This window comes from Dunckerocampus dactyliophorus, chromosome 14, assembly GCF_027744805.1.
Source record: "Dunckerocampus dactyliophorus isolate RoL2022-P2 chromosome 14, RoL_Ddac_1.1, whole genome shotgun sequence".
Taxonomy (NCBI): Eukaryota; Metazoa; Chordata; class Actinopteri; order Syngnathiformes; family Syngnathidae; genus Dunckerocampus; species Dunckerocampus dactyliophorus.
Genome location: NC_072832.1, coordinates 27080001 through 27105953, shown reverse-complemented (window position 1 = coordinate 27105953; position 25953 = coordinate 27080001). Strand labels below are relative to the sequence as shown.

Sequence of the window (25953 nt, the reverse complement as noted above, 5' to 3'; positions counted from 1 at the left end):
TTCGAGAAAAACAAAACAAAATAAAGCTGTATTTTTTTAGAGAATGAAGTTGGGAAAAATGTTATGATAACATGGAAATAAAGTCACAATATTATGGAAATAAAGTTGTAATATTATGAGAAGGAAATTTACGAAGATTATTTTAGGAAAATTAAGTTGAAAAAAAAAGTTATCATATTAAGGGAATTAAGTTCTAATTACAAGAACTAAATGTCTCTGTTCACTCCGGGACAAAAACTTGAGGGCAAGAAGAAGAAGAAAACTCCACCCCTCGGGCCGCAAACTAAACATTCTAGGAACCTAATTTGGCAAAAATGAAAAAATCAGCAGTGATTTCAGAAGAATAAAGTCAAAATATTAAGAGAAAAAGCTTTACTCTAACAAGAAACAGTTGTAATTTCATGAGAATAACGTCTTAATATCATGAGCAAAAATAACATTTTACTAGCATTGTGTTGTCATTTTTGGATAAAAAATAAAGTCTTAATTACAAGAAAAAAGTTAGAAGAAGAAAGTTTAAATAGTTGGAAAATGTAAAAATACACAACAGCAGAAATGGAAAAAATAGAGAATAAAGTCAAAATATTAATAATATTAAAAGTCGTACTCTAACGGGAAAAAAAAGTAAAAACTTTAAGACAATAAACTCGTAAAATTCTGAGAAACAGTGAACTCATTTTAGTAGCATAGAGTTGAACTATTAATGTTATTATTGATATTATGTTATTTTGTAAAACTCAGAAACAAATTAAACAAAATAAAGTTGTATTTTTTTTAGAAAATGAAGTTGGGGAAAATGTTATGATATTATGGGAATAAAGCCACAATATTATATATATATATATTATATAAAGTCGTAATTATACTATGAGCAGGAAAGACCATTTAGAAGAATGTTGAAATATTTGGAAAATTAATACAAAGACTAAAGTTCACACTAAAGCTGCAGTACATGCAAAATATCAAAGTGGCAAAGTTGCATCCTTTCATTTTTGACCATGTGGCCCCCGTTGGACAATCCTAACCAATTACTGGATTAATGGAATTAATCGATGGTTAGCTGCAGACATATATGCAGTATTTGTCATGTTCGTATTGTAACACTGCTCCATGTCTTTGGTCCAGGTAATATTTGCATCTGAACTCAAATGAATCAAACTGCATAAGACTTCACTTGAATTTGCACTCAAGTGGTCTCGCTCCACTTCCTTGGTGCACACCAGGGCTCGCATCATCAGCTGATCCTGCATACTAAGGCTGTTTGCATGTCGTAAAAGGGGAGACGAGTCAAATATGCGCTCGGGAGAGAGGCCTTTTCCTCCCTTCAGTGCAGGGACGCTGGTTGGGTTGGTCCTTTGGAGGACAGAGCACGCTCGGGTGGCCCCCGGGCGATAAACAGACGTTTATCCCAGCAGTCAGCTGCCTCCCTGATTTACGGGACGCCACCGATAGCTCCTGGATTCATCTGGCCCTTGTCAAACAACGTACGGCATTAGAGCGCGCTCAGCCGCCCTGGCAGGCCCACTGTGCTTTCTGAACAACCCAGACGGCAACTGTCCCTTCCTGAAATGCTAATCACACGACGCATACGAGCCCTTATCGGATGGCCGTGGCTGGATGAAGACGCAGAGCGGGAGTAAGAAGGCAAAAATGTTTGTTTTAATGGGAACCAAGCTGGCTTTTGTCTTCATTGTGTTTGCTGCACGAGCAAGCTTTCCTACAACTATCTGCACTGCGCCTGCATCAAAAAAAAAAAAAGAAAAAAAATCCCCTTTCGGCCATGCAGTGTTGTGTTTTTATGGTTAAATGTAAAAAAACATGTTATACTCCAGCAACTCCTTTTTTAGCCTTGCTAAAGAAGCAGCCTGCATTTGAAGAATAAACAATATAGGTCAACTTAAAGGAGAATTATACAACTTGAAAACAGCATGTACAAACTACATTGGCATTTACCTAAATTGCAATCAGCTTTGAATCGAACGCCAGTCTCTTTTTGGCTTCCACTGTTCCCTGGTGTTGTAGCGCCATCTGCTGCTAGATGCAGCACAATACAAAAACAATGGTTTATGGAACTACAAGGCAACACAAAGCTTACAAATGGAGATTTTGTTTTGAATTATTGTTTTACTTTTGCCATCTTTAAATTTGCCATCTACTGTCAACATATATCAAAACATTGTATGACAGTTAAATCAGACATAACAGTGTTTCAGAGTTCAACTGATGGCAACACTGTTAGCGTTAACTCTCACAGGATGTCTGTTCTAAGGCACAAGACGACAAGGTGACATGCTGAAGGAAGACTACACAAGAAAGCAGAAGCTGAAGGAAACCATCACTACTACTCTGGTTACATTTGAAAAAAACAACAACAAAAAAACAGGGTCTGCAGAGCGAGAGCATCACGGGGAAGAACAGAGAAGCACACTTACGTGATCTGACATATCCGTTATACTTATATTTGGCTGAGGAGAATGCAAAGACAAGTGGCAGGTCACACGGGGGGAGAAAGGTCGTGAAACACACATTAGGAAATAGAGACATCAACATAAGAGTGTGGAATGGACATGAAGTGATGAAAACACACTGGAAATGCATACACCAGAATAAATGATCAATATAGTCAATGAAAGGGGACAACATGGGGAGGAGTGAAATGTGGCACAAAAAGGGGAAATGAAATGCTTTGTCCATTCACAGAATGAGCTGTGCTTCACGGCAAAGTGCAATAAATGAAACTCAAAGCGTTGTTTTGATTTTGAAAAGAGATAATTCTGTTTTTGGCAAGTGAAACTGATAAATGTTACCAAAGTTGTGCAACAACGTGAGACAGACAACAAATGCTGCATCCTGGTATTACAGGTGTGATCATGGGAAATATTAACAAACAATTAAAATCACCTAAGTGTTACTTTTCTTTTTAAGAAAATGAAACATTCCAAAATATAAAATATGAAATACGAAACATTACAGCTAACATAAATGATTCAACAGTAGGGGTGTCACGAGACACTCAGTTTACGTCACGACCTTTGTTCTACTGTATGAGGACAAGACGAGATGAGACTTTCATTTTTTTTGTAAATATGACAAAATATTGCAATCTGCTAATTTAATTTATGCTACGTCACAGTCTTCTGCACTCTGTGTGTATGCTAGCAGCCCCGCCTCCACCCACCGAGACAAAGAGACTGTGTGATATATTGAGGCCGGCAAAATGATTCAGTTCATTTTCATTTGCTGTGTGACGAATTTATTTATTTATTATCATCCCAGGCCTTGTGCCCACGCAACATTTTTTTTCTGAACAAAAAAATCTTGTCACATTTTAATCTCGCGAGATCTTGTGACACCCCTATTCAACAGCATTAAATATAAGTGAATATAAGATAATGATTTATTCAATCAAATTAAACATTTCCAAAATATTACATATGAATTATTCAATTCAATATAAGCTAGTATTAGGTATATAATAATAATACAGTATGTTATTACGAGCGGACCAAATGAGCTTCCTCCGTAAGGTGGCTGGGCTCTCCCTGAGAGATAAGGTGACAAGCACTGTCATCCGGGAGACACTCGGAGCAGAAACGCTACTACTCCGCATTGAAAGGAGCCAGGTGAGGTGGCTCGGGCATCTGGTCAGGATGCCTCCCGGACGCCTCCCTGGGGAGGTGTTCAGGGCACGTCCGACCGGCCAGGACACGTTGGAGAGGCTATGTCTACCAACCGCCCTGGGAACGCCTCGGGATCTGCCAGGATGAGCTGGGCAAAGTGGCCGAGGAAAGGCTAAGGCTGCTGCCCCCGCAACTCGACCTCGGATAAGTGAAAGAAGATGGATGGATGGATGGATAAATTATTATATATATTATTATTATATCCAATTCAACATTTTATTTTAATTTTAGAGTCCTAACAATACCCAGGAACTTATGTTTAAACTTCTTTTTTGCAACAATTGCAACCAACCAACAGAATCCTTTGCTGGTTGAAGCCAAGCAGCGCACTCAATTTGACATCAATCTGCGATTCATCAATTCCACACAATCAACAGGATTCTTCACAATCAATATGCACATCCCTATTATTTTTGTAAAAGAAAAATCAGGATTATTTAGCCTTTTTTTCCGGGTTGCTGTTCTGTATGAACGTCACATAAAGACAGCTTAATGCTTGATCTTCTGTCGTGGCCCTTGATCTTTGTGTTTAAGTGCACACGTGTTCCCATCTATGTTTACTTTGGGTTCCAATGTTTCTATGAATTTCCAGTCCATGATTTGCAACGTTGACTCAGAAGAAGCTAAGCAAAGACGATTCTCCAGCGGCGTGAGGCGCTTTAACTTGAACGGGCACTGCTGACACTCCCTGCTCAGAGTCTCTTCCTTCACTAAAGGTCACAATGAGAGCCCAAGGCTGGACGGTGACACAGATCCTCAAACAGCGACCCACAGTAGCCCTGGCATCTGTCTCTAGCAATTTGCCTGTGCCACCAAGGCGGCGGACTAACTGGCTAGCATCTAGGGCATAGCGAGGCAGCACAGGACAGGGGGTTAGGGAGGGGGATTGGGTGGGACCGAGTCTGCCTGGTGGACAGGAGCTGTCAGGGCAAGTATGGTGACAGGACCAGCAGGGCTGGGAAAATGAAAACATAATTTCTGTGTCAGGAAAGATACGGTCTCCAGCAATGAGATGCAGATGCACAGAGCGAGCGAGGGAGGAAGGTTACAAGCTAGCATCTCTGAAAACCCTGGTAGTTCCTCATTCAGCTTTAACTGACTGTTCATGATACCATCTCCACATGTGTCAAGATTTTCTCAAGACCTGGTGTTCAGGTCACCAAACAGACCGGAAACTACGATGAAATGGTGATACAACGTCAGAGAAAATCAGGGAGTGCAGTATAACATGCCCGTAATGCCAGGAGTAGTACTCATTTTCTCGGAGCCTCCGAGAGATATCGGGAGGGTTGATACTTTTGCAACTTTACTATTGCTGCATCTTTAAAGGCGCCTCAAAAGAGCCACCAAACTGTTAAGTTACAGTATCGGTATTCCAGCTAAAGAATCTGTCAGGATCTATGTGTGGTACTCATATTTCAGAAGCCTCCAAGGGAAATCGGGAGAGTTAGCATCTTTGCAACTTTGCTCTTCTATCTACAAATACACCTCAAGAGTGCCTGTAAACTGTTATCAGTATCCCAGCAAAGGTAAAAATAGGATCTATAGCTGTGTTGTACAAATTTTCCGGGAGCCTGCTGGCAAAATCAGCAGGGTTAGTATCTATGCAACTTCTCCCACAAGTAGAACTTACAGTACAAGCAGTCATCTGTACGAATTCTATAGGATCAATAGATGACCATCATTTTGGGAGTTGTAATCATTTTCCGGGAGCTTCCTCGTAAAATCGGGAGCGTAGGCATTTCTGCCTCACGAGTACCAGCAAAACAGTTATCAGTATTTCAGCAAAGGTTTCAATGAGACCTTCCGATTCCCGTAAATCAGGAGTTGTACACATTTTAGGGAGGCTCCTAGTGTACTCACCTCATGAGTACCAGCACACAGCTTTCAGTGTCACAGCTAAAGTATCTATGGGTTCCATACTATTGCCTATGGTGCCTCCCAGGCAAATCAAGAGTGTTGGCATCTTTGCAACTCCCATGTACAGTATCTACCCATGCGCCTCATGAGCGCCAGCAAGGAGTTAGTTATCAGTAGTTCAGCCTGCAGATACCCATGATTTCAGGGGGGTTCCGGAGGCCTCCTGCTGAAATCCGGAGTGTTGGCATCTCTGCAACTTTTCCCATCAACTGCATCTACAATCAGTACTGCAACCAATGGAACTATCGGGTCTACAGATGCTCATTAATTCAGGAGTTGTATGCATTTTCTGGGAGCCTCCCAGGCCTCCCTCGAAAGTGCCAGCAAGCAATTATCAGTATTCCAGCAAGGTTTTCTCTAGGATCTATAGATGTGTTGTACACATTTTCTGGGAGCCTCCTGGACAAAATCGGTAGGGTTGGCATCTATGCAACTTCTCCAATGTACAGTACGCACACTTAACGATTAAGTCATTCAAGTATTCCAGCAAAAGAAATCTACTCCAGATGCAACATAAGTCTTGAAGTCATCGTGGATAAAGATGTTTTATCTAGTTCGGGAAAGAAAGAAAAGGAAACGGCGAGAGGAAATCCAGTAATCTTCGACTTGACAAGCACTTCTTCACTAAAACTCACTTTGTTCCGACAAAGTCGGCGGTAAAAAGAAGGAAAGAAGTCTCCAGGAAGGGGGAGGCTTTCCTGAAATCCTACTGGGGCTCGAGGGAGAAGTGAGATCAGTAACCATGTAATGGCCAGTAATTGGTACCCAGGGATACCAGCCCAACTACGAGAGGCCAAACTAAACTCATCATGGCGTGTTTGACGCTAATCTAGGCTGAAGTCGGCAGACGTCGGGAGAATGCCGAGGAGGAAATCAGATCCGCACGTCTGAAGCCAGGGCTTTGATAGCAAAGGCCTACTGCTGCCATGTCTAATTGAAACACAATTTAGCCGTTGGAGAGCTAGCGTGTTTGTACGATCACATTGTCTCATTTAGCGTTTTAGTTTGTGTTCTCTTTACGATGGTCAGGATTCTTCAAACACGGAGATAGACAGTTTGAACCAACTATGACCGCGGGCCAACGGAAGTCATCATTTGTGAGGCTTCTTAGACGTATGCACCATATAAGTTTTGAACAAAGACATGGAAAAAAAGCAAAACTAACTGCAAAGAAAATACAAATAATAGTCAAATAATCAAATAGAACAGGACATCATTACATTTGCAGTGTAAACCTGTGGAATGAAACAACACGTCCACTCTATATGGACAAGACATCTTACCTTGAAAACCATTAAAAGCTCCAGTATAGTCATATTATACAGGATATCATCACAAAACTGCATGATGAAATGCAGCATGCGATAGCTATCTACAGAATTGTACAATACGGTAGCACCACCACAGAGCCACAACACGACTCAACCACCAACGACAATTAGTGGAACAAATGATGACGTCACATACATGACAAACTCACAACACAGGACAGAAACAGGGCGATAGCTAGCTAGCCAGATGGACTGCTAGCTAGCAACTGAAAGAAACAGAGCAACAGATAGATGATAGGTTGATTGATAGACTCTTTGCTAGCTAGCTTCTAAAATAGTCAAAAAAAGACAAGACTGTGGCAGAACGTTGGCTAGCTAGCAACATAAATATCCAGAAACAATAACACAGACACGGAAAAAGCTCACTTGTAAAGTAACTAGCAACATAACTGGAGAGACTGGTAGTTAGCTAGCAAAATAAATAGCAAGAGAGAACGATGATAGATACTGAGAGACAACTTGCTCGCCAGCAAAAGAAATAGCAGGAAAGAAACAGACACTGAAAACGAGCCAATGCAAGCCAACTAGTTAGTTAGTCAGCTAGCTACATAAACAGTCAGACAGAAAAAAAATGTGAATGCAAGCTAAGTAGCAAACAAAAAAAGAGAGACTGCTTGTTAGCTAACCATATAATTTATGTCGGCACAGAAAGTGATGATAGGTAGCGACTGCTGGCTAGCCAGTAGTGTTGGGCAAATTATTTTGCAAAACAAATTACTTATACTGGCTCGTTAAATTCTCAAAAAATAAACTGAATTAATATCAGAATTACTGCGTAATACCCGAAAAGTAAGTATTGCTTTACTTTTTTTGAAGTACCGTCAAATATGTAAACTAATTCGGATTTAAATTTGTAGTGCCGTGTGTCATTTCAAAGATGTTTAATTAGATTACGACTTTGCTCGTGACGTGCAATTGTCTACCAAAACGCTAGGGGGCAGTGTTTTCCTGACTAGCTATTTAGCTTTGTGTGTAGTAGTAGTGAACAAAGCGACATACAGACTGTTGATAACAGTGTATTGTAACACATTCCATTGATGGTAATGTCAACGTAATGTTTAAAATAATAATTAGTTAGATTATCCGGAAAACCACAACAGTAAGTTATTTTAACACTGTTACTCCCAACACTGCTGCTAGCTACATAAAAACATAAACATACAGTTACATAAATCCCAGAAAAGATAATAAAAAAGGGCAATTACAAGCTAGCTACAGTAGTAACATATATAACAGATGGATAGATCGATATAGGGGACATTGCTTGCTCACTAATTACATAAATCCTCAAAACTTAAAAAGGAAATGACAAAAAAACGAGCAACTGCAAGCTAGCGAGCAACATAAATGGCAAGTAGACCGATATATCAATGCAAGCTACCCACATAAAGAAAGACTATGAGCTAATGAGCTACTCAAATCGACGGAAAATATATATTTTTAAAAGACAGAAAACAAGCAACTGCAAGCAAACTCGCAACATAAACAGACGGAAACAATAAACAAAGACAAAGAACGCGTGAATGCAAGCTAGCGAGCAACATAAAGAGCAGATGGATAGATGCTTGCTAACTACAAAAAGAAAGACTATGAGCTAACTAGCTACTTAAATTGCCAGAAAAGATTGTTTTTAAAGACAGAAAAGAGCAACAGCAAGCTAACTAGTGTGGCATAAACACAGAGGAAAAAATAAACAAAGACGGAGAAAGATACGTAGACAGATATATAAACGTAAGCTACGTACATAAAGAGAGACAGCGTGCTAACTAGCAACATAAATAGACAGAAAAGGTAAACAAGGAGCAAAAGCAAGCTAGCGACCAACATAAATATCAAATGGTCAGATACAGTCGTCCCTTGCAATATCGCGTTTTTTCAGAAATGAATGAATGAATAAATGATGGCTGTTTTGTGGTTATTTAGTTATTATTATTATTAGTTATATTATTTTTATTTAGTTATTATTAGTCAAAACATATTGAAACACAAGTGATATGTAGTATTTTGATCACAAGGTGGCAGTAATGACACTGAAGTCAGCCATGGCATGTTTGACGTGATAGAGTGAAAAAAGTTCTCCCATTCCATGTGGAAGTGGTTAAGTTTAGAGGAAATAAATTCGAGGCTAACTGGTTAGCTGGACTCGAGACGCCTGCGAGCTGTCCCTGCAGCTGTCCCTTGCACAATGTGGAGTAAACAATGAATCATAGGAGTGTACAGGTGACTATAGGGGTGTTACATCATGTCCACAGGGCTCTGATAATGTTAAAACCTGCATTTAGAAAGTCATAAACAGGTTTTCTATGCTTCAGCTAGGAGAATATATAACATTTATGAACACCGAATCCAAATTCATTGACGGCGGTCAGATCTGGAACCGATAGAACCGAGGGACGACTGTATATAGATGCTAGCTAACTACGCAAATTGAAAGACTACAAGCTAGCGAGCAATACAAAGATCACAGATGGATAGATAGCTGAAAAAAAGATGAGTAAGGACATGAACGACAGCACGCGGGTTCAGAGGTAACGGCAGCACGTGTACACACGTCACGGTCACACACATCACAGACAGGTAACAGCATGTGTTGGGCGGTGTCACTTACAGGCACGTAAAGTGGTTGCGCAATCATGAACAGAGACAGAGGAAAGTGGGTAGGCCCTCTGAAGGGTGTCCATGTTACTATGTACACTGCCTGACATGCAAGAGCAGTCTCGCTCTGAACGGCCGCAATCAAAACAACATGCCAGTTTCATTCGTTTGTAGACGGACATCTTGGCTACAGTCATGTTTCAGGATGAGAGGAGAGGAAAAGCAGCAGGTTAATGGCAAAAGGAGAAATATTCATCCAAGGGGGTGGGGGGAACTTGGTCAGAATGTGCAGGCCTTAGCCGCTTGCTGCAGCAGCAGACTTGAGCCCCCACGTGTTGAATCGGGTCAATTTTGGTATCTTACGTCAACAATCAGGGTCGTTCCATTCCATGCAAAGGTTTAGCTTTTTTCCAAGGGGTCAAGCTGCGTGCTAAGGCCCAAACAGGTCAAAAAGGCAAAAACCATAACAGTCAGGGAGGAGGGGTGAGGAGAAAGGGGGACGGGGACAGGGGAGGCATTCAAGGTGGGGGAAGAGAGGCATGAGCAATGTCTTCAGCAGCAAACCTCAAACGATGTTTTCTTTTTTTGGTCATACATTTGTTTTGCACATCCTCCGAGCAGTCGGGCTAGAAAGAGCAGAAGACGTACCTGTATCCATCCCATCATGCAGCAGCTCCAAAGGCACGCCACTACTCTACTGGCTGGACTTCATGCTGCCATTTCTTTGTCTTTGACATGTTTCATAAACGCATGTGAGCTTTCACTGCTCCACCCCCCAAGGGAAGCTTCAGTCTCATCTTTACAACATACAGTCATGGAAAAAATGACTAGACCACCGATTCTTCACTTTCTTGCTCATTTGAATGCCTGATACAACCAAAGCTACCTTTGTTTGGACAAATATAACAATAACAGCAAAAACAGCTCACAAGAGTGAAATGTGTTGGCAGTACAATGCTATAGCTAGTCATGTGATTTTGGTTATCATCAAGAAAAGCATGGAAGTTGCTGCAGTAGATGTCAGCTCTTCAATTCAACTCTTATGAGCTATATTTGCTATCATTATACTGTATTTGTCCAAGCAAACGTACCTTTAGTTGTACCAAGCCTTACAATGGATCAATCAACCCAAGAAGCAAGGGTGCTCTCATCATTCTTTCCATGACTGTACTGACTGTGGATTTTCATCATGTACTGTGTGTTCAAAGTGGGGTGGCGTGGAATGTTGGCAAGGACATTCTATCCATCACAGCTGGACTGTTCAGGCTGTCCTAGAAGACGTTTCACCTCTCATCCGAGCAGTTCTCATCAGTTCATGCTCAAAGACTGGGTGGGACACACACCAGTCAGACTAGATAGGGCAGTTACAGTCTGACTAGACTAGTATGACTAGACAGCACCGGCATGTGTCCCCCACCTTGTCTTTGAGCATAAACTAAACTAGAGCTGTCCTATCTAGTCTTACCGGTGTGTGTCCCATCTAGTTGTTGAGCATAAAGTACACTAGAGCTGTCCTATCTACTCTTACCGGTGTGTGTCCCACCTAGTCTTTGAGCATAAACTACACTAGAGCTGTCCTATCTAGTCTTACTGGGGTGTGTCCCAACTTGTCTTTGAGCATCAACTACACTAGAGCTGTCCTATCTAGTTTTATCGGTGTGTGTCCCACCTAGTCTTTGAGCATAAACTAGACTAGAGCTGTCCTATCTAGTCTTACTGGTGTGTGTCCCACCTAGTCTTTGAGCATAAACTAGACTTGAGCTGTCCTATCTAGTCTTACCGGTGTGTGTCCCACCTAGTCGTTGAGCATAAACTACACTAGAGCTGTCCTATCTAGTCTTATCGGTGTGTGTCCCATCTAGTCGTTGAGCATAAAGTACACTACAGCTGTCCTATCTACTCTTACCGGTGTGTGTCCCACCTAGTCTTTGAGCATAAACTACACTAGAGCTGTCCTATCTAGTCTTACTGGTGTGTGTCCCAACTTGTCTTTGAGCATCAACTACACTAGAGCTGTCCTATCTAGTCTTATCGGTGTGTGTCCCACCTAGTCTTTGAGCATAAACTAGACTAGAGCTGTCCTATCTAGTCTTACTGGTGTGTGTCCCACCTAGTCTTTGAGCATAAACTAGACTTGAGCTGTCCTATCTAGTCTTACCGGTGTGTGTCCCACCTAGTCGTTGAGCATAATCTACACTAGAGCTGTCCTATCTAGTCTTACTGGTGTGTGTCCCACCTAGTCTTTGAGCATAAACTAGACTTGAGCTGTCCTATCTAGTCTTACTGGTGTGTGTCCCACCTAGTCTTTGAGCATAAACTAGACTTGAGCTGTCCTATCTAGTCTTACCAGTGTGTGTCCCAACTTGTCTTTGAGCATCAACTACACTAGAGCTGTCCTATCTAGTCTTACCGGTGTGTGTCCCACCTAGTCGTTGAGCATAAACTACACTAGAGCTGTCCTATCTAGTCTTACTGGGGTGTGTCCCAAATTGTCTTTGAGCATCTACTACACTAGAGCTGTCCTATCTAGTGTTACTGGTGTGTGTCCCACCTAGTTTTTGAGCATAAACTAGACTAGAGCTGTCCTATCTAGTCTTACCAGTGTGTGTCCCACCTGGTCTTTGAACATCAACTACACTAGAGCTGTCCTATCTAGTCTTACCGGTGTGTGTCCCACCTGGTCTTTGAGCATGAACTGATGAAGCCTGCCCGGATGAGAGGTGGAACGTCTTGTAAGAGAACCTGAACTGCGCTCGATTGAATGCCCTGACACGACAATGACCTGCATGAATGAGAATACTCACAGACGCAATTTAGGCAACTTTTGCGCGGTTGTGAAAAACGTGCACTGAAACATCCACAGTCGTGTGCAAATGTTTTGGCACCCCTGACAATTTCCATCATTTTCATGAGCTACTATTACATTTTGACATATGGCATAACTGATGGACATAGTAATACAGTAGTACCTCAGTTAACGTCCACTCCGGTTAGCACCTTTTCTGGTTAATAACCATAATTTCTGCAAAGATTTTTTGGCTTGGCTTGTGTTCGCCTGCTTGTTTAGTGTCCAAAATACCGTCCGGGTTGTTTAAGCCGCCATCTTGGATTACGCAGCCAAGACGAAATCTCGCTATACTTGCACGTGATCGTGCAATGCATTGTGGGCCGCGGCCGCCATTTCAGGTTGTTTATATGAGAGTTGTAGAGAGACACACGACGCAACAAACACATGGACCGCACGACAGAGACAGGCGGCGGACCGGACCGAGACAAGGGTGCAAGACATCAGAATTTCAGAATTTCGTCATTTCAGAGGTATGTAAATGCCATCGACTGCGGTGCACACATGCCTACTCCGGTTCCCACGTAACGCAACAGTCTATCAACCCAGAGTGTGTGGTGTGGTGTGGTGTGGTGTTTTTTCTGCATGTAAAACTATAATTATTGTCTATAAAATGTGTTTTGTGGTATAATTTTTGGGTGTCGGAACGGAATTTGAACGGATTATTCGGATTTACATTATTTTACATAATTTTCTACGGGAAAATTTGCTTTGGTTAGAGTCTGTTTTGGTTTGAGTCAGACCTTCTGGAACGGCTCAATTACGTTAACCAAGGCACCACGGTATTTCAGGAGTGAAGTGAGGTTTTTTGGATTAACACAAGATGTGCAATATGCATCAAAACAAAATTAGACAGGTGCAGAAATTTGGGCACCCCCGTCATTTTGTTGATTTGAATTCCTCTATCTACCTTGTACTGGTTATTTGGAACACAAACGGCTTTGGTGAGCTCATTAAGCCTTGTTTTTCTCTTTGAATCTCCTGTTGATGGGCACATGGGGGCCTCAAAACAGATGACCTGAAAATGAGGACTGTTCAACATCATGGTTTACGGGAAGGCAACAAAAAGCTATCTCAGAGATGTCAGCTATGACTTTACCCTGGGAGGAACATAATGAGGAAATGGAAGACCACAAACAGTTATTGTTAAGGCCAGAAGTGGAAGGCCACGACAAATATCAGACAAAGACAGTCCACAGACCACTTCCAAAGAACTACAACATCATTGTTCAACAATTAGAGGCTGTAGGAAGCATCTAGAAGCTGTTATTTTTGCAAAAGGAGGCTCTATGAATATGTGAACATTTATTTTTCTGTTGGGGTGGCCACATTTTGCACCTGTCTGAATTGGATTTGATGCATATTTCACATCTTGTGTTAATCCAATAAACCTCATTTCACTGCTGAAATACAGTGGTGCCTTGGTTACTGTCAGTAATCTCTTCCAGAAGGTCTGACTGAAACCAAAATGGACTCTAACCAAAGCAAATTTTCCTACAGAAAATCATGTAAATCCAATTAATTTGTTGCAGACACCTAAAAATGTTAACACAAAACCCATCTGATAGACAATAATGATAGTTTTGATCTATAAGCCCTGATCTAGTGAAGTGATATTGTAGTAACAAACAGCCAATGATTTAGAATTGAATGAATGATGGAAATTGTCAGGAGTGCCCAAACTTTTACATACGACTGTAAGTGCATGCTTGTACTATTGTATCAATACCAACAACATAATAATAATAATAATAATAATAATAATAATAATAATAATAATAATAATAATAATAATAATAATAATAATAATAATAATATACACTATAATAATATAACAATCCAAAATGTTGAATACCATCGACACATTTTAAGATAAATTTATGAAGTTGTTCTGAATAGGTATGTTTTTGCTGGAAATGACATAAGAAAGTGTCAAAAGACTGACATATGTTATGCAATATTAATTAAAAAAACATTTTATGGCATTTGCATGCTTTGAACATTTGAACACAAAGTTTTCCAGAAGTAAACCGCTTTCTTGTGTCACTTCCATGTCAAAATACCCACTCAACAACACACACTGATTTGACGTCAGGGTGTAAGTCATTTTGGGTTGCGCTATACCGCTAATCTAAAAGATATGAACACTAACTGGGCTAACGCATGTCTACATGTAAGCGCAAGAGAGCGGACCTGCATCACCTACCACTGCTAACATGTCACGGTCAGCAATATAAATAGGTTGCGTGTGTGTGTGTGTGTGTGTGTGTGTGTGTGTGTGTGTGTGTATATGTGTGAAGCCCTGACCCCTGAGGGAAGTGGGAGTGAAAGTCCTCAGAGTAGCATCTGTAGATTGCTGTGACTCAAACAGTCCCCGGTCCCCATTCTCTCACTGGTCCCCATGCTCGCACTCACAGCGTCTGGCACCTTTATACACTTTGACAATAACATCCCCAATCAAGTCATACGCAGGCCGAGGAGAGAATGGGAAAGACAGACCAGGGAGCGCTGCATCCCGTGTGTGTGTGTGTGTGTGCGTGTGTGCGTGTGTGTGTGTGTGCATGCATTGGAGAGCAAGCATGCAGAGAAGTCGTTTTGGTGTCAGCGACAGAAAAAGGAGTGCAAGTGCAAAGATAACTGTTCACATCCATGAAGCAGTTTTGAGAGGGAATGGCAAGACAAGAGCAGCAAGGCTATCACGTCATGCTGGAATTCCTTAACTTCAGAGTTGGGGGGATTTTGTTTGGGTGGGGGGGTTGGTGAGGGTGTTGGGACCACACTTAATGTTTCCAATGAAGATTACTGACATGGGACGCGGGAGCAATGGAAACACAACACAGACACGCTGACTTCACAAACACGTCCCTCGTCCTACACCTGTTTGTTATTTACGTCCACTTCTTCTTCTACGCTCACCTCACAGCTGCTATCACGTGTCACGTAGCAGGGGTGTTCCCCAATGACGACCCCATCGATTGACTTTATTTTCAGCAAAAGCAAGTGCAAGGATACAATTTGGAACGTTTCTTTCATCATCCTCAGTACCAGTGGATCTAATTATCTTTACTATCTTTTTATAAGATAATAAATAACAGTAGTAGTATTATTTGTAGTAGTAGTTGTGGTGGTGTTGGTAGTAGTAGCAATAGTAAAGGTAAATTAGTAGTCATATTAGTAGTACCGTATATAGCTATATATTATTTAGATAGTAGTTAGTAGTAGTAGTGGTAGTAGTGGTAGTACTAGTATTAAGTAAGTGTAAGATTACCACTATCATTAAATAATTAGCTATTAGTGTACTTTTAATTACAATTTGTAAATTCCCTGCAAATATGTATTATGTATGTGATAGAATGTCTTCTTCTTCTTATTATTTCTATCATTTAAGGCTGGCTATTCGGCACACAGATAAGCGGTGTGTTTGTCATGGTTGTGTGTATGACGGCTTTAAAAAGCAATATATACAGTATAGAGTATATATACAGTACATTGTAGTATATAACATTACAGTTATATATACGTATATATATTATATATAACTAATAGCCAATTCTTATCTTAATGAACAATAAAAGCACACACTTGCTTCTTTGCTGAGCAAATGGGGTGGGGGATGGGGGCAGGGGTTCACTTTTTCTCACAGACCAGGACTCTGGCACCACAGCACCACCTAGTGGCCATGCACTGCTATGACGATGGGGACGGTGGGTCCCGTACATAGAAAGGGGTGACATTTCAGGATCGGAGAGGAACCTGATTTGAAACCCTGAGACTGACTTTGGACGAGGGGCTGAGATCCTAGCAAAAAGAAGTTGGGGGTGGGGTGGGGGGTGGGGTGGGGTTGTGTGATCCCAAGAGGGGTCGGGGGGGGGGGTTTGATTGTGTTTTGGCAACCTCGCTCGGTCACACACAAAACTTCCTCTGGTGTTATCCCGTCTAAATCTGTGATTACGCTGCAGCATTTATTGAGCACTTTCCCGGAGCGTGTGGCTATAAGGGGGTTTATCGTGGCGGGTGTGGGGGCGGGGGGCAGCCTAGTCAGAGCACCAGCTGGAATGGACCGGTGATGAGAAGGCTCGCCTCTGGTTCAGTCTGGTCTGATAGCACAGTGTGTCGGAATGAGAGGCGAGGAGTGGGATGCAGAAGCTACACTGGTAAACATGCAACATAGATAACATGATCGTGTGCTACTTTGCTCAACAATAGAGGAGGAGAGAGAAAAAAAAACACTTGCACTTTGGATAGTAGGACACGCATATTTGTTTTGTTTTTACTCACAATAAATCACTAGCAGTGAGTAGTTTATATTATGTTCCAATGGCAGCAGGGGAGGAAATACATCAAAAAGTGTGTCACTGGTCATAAAGAAACATGGAAGGAAAAAAAAACACAACAGAAGAGAACAAAATATGACAGAAAAACACCAGATTTATTACTCGGGTTTCTACAAAATGAAGCGTGAAAGGAAAGGAATTAGGGAGTGTGTCATTCTAGAATTTTTTCATGGAAATCCTGGCTGACTTGAAAGGTGACCATTGAGGTTACAGGTCGTACTACATGCTTGGCAAATGTGTATTTTTGTAGGAATGTATGCTTTTTTTTCCTTGTTTTTTTGGCCAACAAGTGGCGTGGTCACCCTGAACAAAAGTATTGGGACATGGCTGAAATGTTCTTTTTAACTTTAGAGGTTCCTCTTTATTGTTAAAAAAAAAAAGCATTTGAAATATCATGAGTGGTCAGCCTCCAGCAGCTTCATCTACTCTGCATGCGCTTCAAAGTGTTGCTACCTAGCTGTCGGCGCTATTATTGCTTTGCTCCTATTACAACATTGGTTCTGTTGCTGTTCCACTTTCTCATGTACTCCAAATTATGATTTAGGTTAAAAAAAAGTAAAGCTATGAAAAGTTGAAAAATAAAGTTATCAAAAGTTTAAAAAAAAAAAAATAAGTTATGCAAAATTCTATTTGAAAAAATGAAGTTTTCAAAAGCTGAAAAATTGTAAAAAAAAAAAAATTAAGTTTAAAAAATAGGTTATCAGAAATTCCAACACATAAAAAAATATCAAAAGTTTTAAAATGAAATGATAAAAATAAATAAAATTGAAAAAATTACTTATGACAATTTAAACATTAAGTTATCAAAAGTATAAAAAAGAAAGAAAAATTAAGTGATAAAAAGTTTTTATTTTTAAAAACAAAAAAAATTGTAATTTTTTTTTAATTAAAAAACTTATCAAAAGTTTCAACATAAAAACCAAAAAAGTTATCAAATTTCGCAACTAATAACCTTTCTCCAGTGATTGCATCTTTGTGGTTTAGGTAAATAAACACAAAGCTATAATTACAGCATTTGTTGAGTTGAGTTGTATGTGACTGAGCTGTATATGATAGTTGCATGTTTTTATACTATGTGTATGTCTACAGTATTTGTAACTGTCTATTTTTGTATAAACGCTGTGAGTTCCTATCTAACGCAGACACCAACTTCTAGACTTTGATGATTGAAATAGTGGAGTGACACAATGGTTCAACCAAGTAAAAAAAACAAACTCAAAGATGGCAGCAACTAATTCTTTCCAAAGTGGGGAAAAGCATAATATTCCACGTACGCCATTGAATGTTTGTATTTAGCCTTAAAAACACACAGTGCCACAGTGCTGAGGAGCAATGGGAGGCATAATAGCAGTTTCCAGATAGCGGAATACACTGGAAGGTTCGGGATTGAGAGGCAGGGAAAGGGGGGTGGGGGGTGGGGCACCAAAACACAAGGTCAAAAGGCGGGGCTACTCACGTCGTTTGCAACCGCACTTCTTGATCCGCTTGGGGTCGGTGATGTCGTCGTGACAAGCTTTGCAGTAGAAAAAAGCTCTGGAAAGACCATGGCACAAGATGAGCACGCTGGCGGTGAACGGAAGGGTGGTCATGTCGTAGTCACTTCACCTTTTGACTTCTTTTGCGTCGCTGGCGATAAAAAATCCCAGCGTTCCTTCCTGCATCTTGACGTGGTTGCCCGGGTTGATGAGGATACTGAGGAAATGACAGACATAAGACACAAGGCGCTCATTAACGGCAGGACGATGCTCAAGTCATGCACACGGCGTGCTAATCAAGAGGAATGGTACACACACCCTTTAGCCAGCAACCTTCATATAAGCTCTCATTCTTGGATGTGCATATTTTACCTTATACTTTAATATCATCAAATATGTGTATGATAGTATTACAGGATTTTATATGTTGACATTATTTTCAGTTCTAAAATATATTTTTATGTGTTTTACAGTATATAGCTTTATGTTTCTTTTCTAGAACAATAAGTAAAAATGCAATATTAAACACCTGGTTATATATATTGACCTTATTTTCAATTCCAAATATTTTAAGCCTGTTATAAATGATGTTATAAATATGTTGTTTACATATACAAGCACATTTAAAAAATAAAATTATGAATGTATGTAATTATATTCAGTGGTGTGAAAAAGTGTTTACCCTCTTCCTGATTTGTTATTTTTTTGCATGTTGGTCACACTTAAATGTTTCAGATCATTAAACAAATGTAAATATTAGTCAATGACAACACAACTGAACATGAAATGCAGTTTTTAAATGAAACTTTTTGTTATTAAGGAAGTTAAAAAATAACTGAGATGAATTGAGATCTATCAGTGTGGAAAAGGTTATAAAGCCATTTCTAAAACTTTGGGACTCCAGCAAACCACAGTGAGAGCTATTATCCACAAATGGTGAACCTTCCCAGGAGTGGACGGCCAACCAAAACGACCCCAAGAGCGCAGCGACGACTCATTCGAGAGGTCACAAAAGACCCCACAACAACATCCAAAGAAATGCAGGCCCCACTTGCCTCAGTTAAGGTCAGTGTTCATGACTCCACCATAACAAAAAAACACTGGGCAAAAACAGCCTGCATTGCAGAGTTCCAAGACCAAAACCACTGGTGAACAAAAAAAACATTAAGGATTGTCTGATTTTACCAAAAACATCTTGATGATCCCCAACACCTTTGGAAAAATACTCTGTGGTCTGATGAGACAAATGTTGAACCTTTTGGAAGGTGAGTGTCCCATTACATCTGGCATTTACAAAAAAGAACATCATACCAACAGCAAAATATGGTGGTGGTAGTGTGATGGCCTGGGGCTGTTTTGCTGCTTCAGGACCTGGAAGACTTGTTGTGATAAATGGAAGCATAAATTCTGCTGAAGGAGAATGTTCATGACCTCTAGCTGAAAGCAACCTGGGTTCTGCAGCAGGACAATGATCCAAAACACACCAGCAAGTCCACCTCTGAACGGCTGAAGAAAAACAAAATGAAGACTTTGGAGTGGCCTGGTCAAAGTCCTGACTTGAACCCTATTTAGATGCTGTGGCTTCATGCTGGGAAAGCCTCCAATGTAGCTGAATTTTTATGCAAGATGGCACCCTCTGTGGCATCATCGACCCAAGAACAAGGGAAAAGGAGCCGCATAGACCCCTGTTTATTGATGAGACTGAGGTGGAGAGGGTGAAAACCTTCAGGTTCCTTGGCACACACATCAGCGAGGACCTCACCTGGTCTCACAACACCCAACAAATTCTGAAGAAGTCCCAAAGGAGACTGTACTTCCTGAGAAGACTGAGGAAATTTGGCATGTCCACCACAATCCTGAGTTGCTTCTACAGATGCACTATGGAAAGTGTCCTTACCGCCTCCATCACTGTTTGGTACGGTAACTGTACAACACCTGATAGGAAGGCACTCCAGCGGGTGATCAAGACCTCACAGAACATTGTTGGGGCAGCCCTCCCCTCACTGCAAGACATTTATAAATCTAGAGTCCTACGAAGAACACACAACCTCATCAAGGACAGCACACATCCACAACACTCATTATTCACACTCCTACCGTCAGGCAGACGCTACAGGAGTTTGAAGTCCAGGACCACAAGGCTGGCAAACAGCTTTTACCCACAGGCCATCAGGCTTCTCAACGAAGCACTCACACACGCCGCACGCAACACACACACACACTCATAGCACTTTATTTATTTATTTGTATTATTTATTTGTATTAATGTCTCTTCTGTTGTTGTTGCTTAATTTATTGGTATTTATGTTTCTTATGTTCTTATTCTTTCTTGTGTTTTCTTTCTTTTTTTGGGGGAGAATAAACAGAAAAAGAATTTCATTGCATAGCAGAACCACCTGTTTTACTGTGCATATGACAATAAAACTCAATTCTGCAAAGTTCCTCCCCAGCGCTGGAAGAGACTCATTGCAAGTTATCACAAACGCTTGATTGCAGTTGTTGCTGCTAAGGGGGGCCCAACTAGTTATTATCTTTAGGGGGCAATCACTTTTTCACACAGGGACATGTAGCTTAGGACTTTTTTTTCTCCCTTAATAATAATAACAATAAAAGTTTCATTTAAAAACTGCATTTTGTGTTCAGTTGTGTTGTCATTGACTAATATTTACATTTGTTTGATGATCTGAAACATTTAAGTGTGACAGACAAAAAATAAGAAATCAGGAAGGGGGCAAACACTTTTTATATTTATACATATATACACACATATATGCATATACTGTATATATACATATATCTATATTTGTGTATGTGTATACATATACATCATATACGCACACACAAGCACACACATATATGTATATACTGTATATATATATATATATATATATATATATATATATATATATATGAATGTATTATATATTAAATTCAATTAAATTGAAATGGCAGTATATTGTATTATATTATATAAAATGTTATTGTATTATAGGTATTTTTATAAATTTTTTAAATCTGTATTTAATGTGTACTGTTTTTATTGGCCATGTTGTAAAATATTACCAAATATTATTGTAATATATATAATGCCAAATATGGTTCCTTCCCTCACAAGAGCGAATGAGAACTATCGTGTTTTTCCTTCATCGCCTCCTGTTTGGACTACATAGCCAGCTTTTTTTTTTTTGCGAATGTTAATTATGCGGATGGACCAGAATGTTAAACAGTATGACAGCAAAACTGGACTTGGTGTGGGCAATTCATGGGACGGGGGCGGGGGGCAGACAGATTTGAAAATTGTGAGCACAAGTAGTTTTAGTCATTGAGTCATGTGATGAATGCAATACAGAGAAAGTCCAGTATGTTGTATTGATTTGGGTTAGTTCCTGTTTGACAGTGGGATGCAAGGGAATGAACAGCGCTTGCTTTACTTGGCTGTTACACCCGGCCGTCGGGGTGGAAACTAATGTCATTGTTGATTGTTGGACCTTTTTAGACTATGCAAACTGAACAAAGAATAGTCGAAGCTCTACCGTTTAGTCTATGATGCTGTTGTTCATAAATGGCTGTATCATTCCCCATTAATTAGGCACAAAGAGGAAACATCACACACACACACACCTATTTGTAGGTTCACACACACACACACACACGGGTCATTAATGGTTACCTGTTACATCAATGATGTGATTGTGAAATAAAAAACAAAAAACACACAAAATTCACAGACCTTGAAGGTCCTCCACAAAGGGAGCCCAGATGAAAGACTAAAATATCCCCCAAAAATATTTTTTCATTGTAATATGTTACACATATATTTTAAATTTATAATACCTTCTATATATATATATATATTTTTTTTAGAAATCTTTGTATTTAATTTATAGCATTTTATGTATTTTATATATCTCCGAAAAAAATGTGAAAGTCTGTCCTTCCTCTGGGCTCTGAGTGTCACACTGTATTAAAGACGTGAAAATATCAAGGGAGCAATTGAATCCATTTACATCAGGCTGTGCAAAGTCATGCGGTTAAGTTGTTTCAATTTCCTTCCACATTCTTTCACCAGGTTAAAGAAATAAATCAAACAAATCACTCAGATTGAATAGCCCCCATAGAGAAAACAGGCCTTAAGCCCGGCATGCTCATTAGTTCAAAACAAACCAAAACAGATTAGAACTCAAAGACAGCTCCACGTTGCAACATTGCTGCCCCAATGTGAGATTTTGCAGGTGCATTGTTCTTGGGTGGGGGTGGCGAATGGCCGCTTAAAGAGCATCTCATATTGTGAGCAACAAGGCAGGATGCGGCATGTGTGAAGGAGGTGTCATGCAGATACCACAACAGCATGAGTCCACAGAAAAGAAGGGGAGGGGCAGGGCGGGGGTGAGGTGGGGCGAGGGGGTCACTGCAGTACAGGTATAGGGACAGGTACGTAGATGCAGACGGTTGCAGTAACTTCTGTGCAGTTGGATTGTTTCTCAAACACCAAACTGACAGGAAGTGATCTGACTTAAGGACATCTACTCGAGAGACGCACACATGGGCGTGACTGGGACAAACTTGAAACAACACACACACGCACGCACACACACACGTGTTTATTCCCTTTCCCCCTCTCTTAACCGCACACGCAAAAAACACACACATACATGCACAGCAGCTGATGGAATGGAAAAAGTTTGGGTGGGGGTGGGGCGGCGTGTGGGTTTGAATTTGGATACACTTAAAGCTACCCCAAATTTCCGTGCCTTTTTTTCCCCCCGTGGATGTGCGAGTGATTTCGGCTGCGTTCACACTTGCGGTTTGCTCCTCTGATTTGGACCAAATATTCGAAAAATACAGACACACAATACCGATAACTTTCTGCTTCTCAAGACCGATATAACAGCGATAACTTTTTAGATGTACTTCTACAGGTTTGTGCCCACCTGGAGGTAAGAAGGACTGGAACAAATTAGGATTTGACCAAGTGTACCTGTTGATTTGTCCTATTAGAATATCATAACATTACTACTGCCACATCACTACTATCAGGAGAACCAGAGTATAGAGGGGTAGGAGCCATCTGCTGTGGCCCAGCAAGGTTCTCTATATTCGGACACATGCTCCGAGCAGCCGGTGTACGGCTACAGAGGTTTCTGGCACTTTTCAAACGCCGCGGCGCTGGCGTTTCAGGTGGCTGATAACGTTTTTTGTGTGCTCACTGGTTTTTTTTTTTATCCCTCATTGCGGAGCGTTTGGTATGTCTTCCTGTGAAAGTGAAAGTTATTTTTACATGTGAGCTCAGGGGAAGTTACATCACAGGCAGGAGAAAGAAGGAGTTTGATTTGCTCGCCCGCACAGCACTGGTAATGGTACTGGTACTGGTAATCTCGGTTATCTGAGAGATTTTTAAAGTTGTCTGATTTATCGGTATGACGTCATGATTCCCTCATATCAGCCCGATAATTATCGTGAACCCCTAAAAAAAACCAACACATCCTTGGTGCGCACTTTGCTCGCTTAGCGTTCACACTGGCATTTTTGTCACGCGACCAAAGTGCAGGTAAGAACATCAAGTAAAGACTTGATTGGGCAGCTTGGATGACATATTACTACATCCAAAGCCGGCTGGCCCGTTAGGCAATATAGGAAGATGCCAAGGGTGCCAAAAAATTGGGAAAAAAATGCTAATAATATATGCATATGATGTGTGTATACTATATATGGTGCGGCATATATTGTAATACTACGGTATAATATAACTCGGATAAAAGGAAGAAGATGTATGGATGGATGGAACTTACTAGTCCACATTACTTGCTTTGTTGCATTTTATCTACGGATTTATTTATTTATTTTTATTAATATTATTTATTTTTATGTATTTATTTAGATTTTTTCCCACATTCAAAAGGGGGAAAAAAATAGAAAATGTGAGCACAGCTATTCTTGTTGTTTGTATTGCCTCATACTCCTCTGTTGATGCTCAATTAAAAATATATTTTTTTTTAAATCGGGAAAAAATGTATCTTCAATCTAATAATATAAAAACTATCATCTACTAGGGGTGTCCCGAGACGCAATGATACACGAGATTGGGCCTACGAGAACAAGACGGGATTTTAAAATTACTTTTCAGGAAAGTACAATGAAAAATATAAAACGTAATCTGCTCTGCATTGTGTGTATGCTAGCGGCCCCGCCTCCATCCACCGAGACAAAGAGACAGTTTTTTTTCTGAACGAGAAATCTTTTTAAATGTTTTAATTTCGCGAGATCTTGTGAAACCCCTATTTTTTACTAGTCTAGTCTTTAAATTGAAAAACTCAAGTTGACTCAAAGGTAAAACAACGCCAATTATTCATTCACCAGTCACACACCGGTGGTGGTAATCTACATCTGTATCACAGCTGCCCTGAGGTAGTTTGACAGAAAACACCAGTGAGGGCAGCACTGGGGGCAGGGACACAACAACAGCGACTGGGTGGAGGGATCGAGGATCGAACCGCCAACCTTCCGGCTTCTGGACGACCTGCTCTACCTCCTGAGCCACTGCCGCCCCGTTGTTTTGGCATTTTTGCATAGTTTTTGTTGTCATTTTAACACGAGGCCACGTAGCGTTCACCTTTAAGCTGAAGTGATTCCAACCGCACCAGGAATTGAGCCCCATCTCTCAAGGGCTTGGAACAAACCAGGGTTTGGAGGATGGCGTTCACGCTCGACCCAAGCAACTGTTCTAGCAGAGCAAACGCACCAGGGTTCCTTTTAACCGAACCAAACAAGACAAGTGTGAAGGCAACCAAAAAAGCAAGAACTGGTGCCGAGGGACAAGGCGTGTGTGTCATAACCGCTGCCTGCGGTAGATGGCGGATAATGAGTGGAGTTATCGCAGGTCCAGAATGCAGAAGAAGAAGATTATCGGCAGCACATCTGAAGGTATCTGCGTGTGTGTGCAAGCTTCTCACTCATTGCCAACCATGAAGGCGCACATTTGAAAGCGGCAAGAGTGAAGTTATTGGATTTCACAAAGAAAAGAAAAGATAACACACAAGAAGTTAGGTCACAACTGAAAGAAAAAAAGAAGTGACAACGTGAGAGAACTCAGCAAAGCGAAGGGCTGGAATAAGAGGACAAAAGCAAAGATAGATGTGGAGAGGGTGAGCGTTTGGCCTTGGTACAGCGACAACAGCAAAGACAAGGAAACAGCACTCCTACAAACACGTCCAATTGACAAAGCCTCTCTTTCGCTTTCTTTCTCTGCCTGCAAAGAAGTTAGTGCATCGAGCACAAGGGACACCAGAAAGATAGCAAGTAAAGAGTTAGGAGGAGGAGGACACAAAAAAGAGGCCTGTGTGAGATAGCGTTTGGGGCATAATCCTTGTGGGGGTGAAGGGGGGGACTCCCAAAGTCAGAAGCGTTAAAGTAGTGGCGATTGGGCGGAACTTTGGAAGTAAGATAGGGTAGAGGGCATACCGCTTTCGGCTTCTGCAAACAACAAGAACAAAATCTCAAATCAAACACTTATCATCCACAAAGAAGGAAATGGAGAATCACAACCAACTCTTTCCCAACGTTTGGACGCTTTATTGAGAGTTCGTGCTCCCACTTTGGCACTTTTGGGTGTGAGGCCATGTGTTTGATTCTTAAGTACACTGTCATAAGGACACCTTCATTTAGGAATATGTTTGACACGGGGAAGAGGGAGTGGGATTGCACAAAAAAGTAATAGAGCCACAGTGAAGAAGTTGACATATTATGGGAATTATGTACGAATTTTGGCATGAAAAC

At 40.8% G+C, this 25953-nt stretch overlaps 1 protein-coding gene across 35 annotated transcripts in view; it reads right to left on the bottom strand.

Moving 5' to 3' along the window:
* Positions 1–25953, bottom strand: part of kcnma1a (potassium large conductance calcium-activated channel, subfamily M, alpha member 1a) — a 264345-nt gene that overhangs the window by 56818 nt on the left and 181574 nt on the right. For 8 of the 35 annotated variants that reach the window (XM_054799657.1, XM_054799671.1, XM_054799666.1 and 5 more), the window contains exons 17-22: positions 25639–25650; positions 18311–18397; positions 18162–18238; positions 9540–9713; positions 2433–2465; positions 1954–2034 (exon numbers count right to left, since the gene is read on the bottom strand). In XM_054799657.1, the coding sequence (XP_054655632.1) occupies positions 1954–2034; positions 2433–2465; positions 9540–9713; positions 18162–18238; positions 18311–18397; positions 25639–25650 (464 nt within the window). Of the gene's footprint in view, positions 1–1953; positions 2035–2432; positions 2466–9539; positions 9714–16649; positions 16659–18161; positions 18239–18310; positions 18398–25638; positions 25651–25953 lie in introns of all 35 variants that reach the window. The other 27 variants (XM_054799680.1, XM_054799682.1, XM_054799690.1 and 24 more) reach the window with 13 other exon arrangements.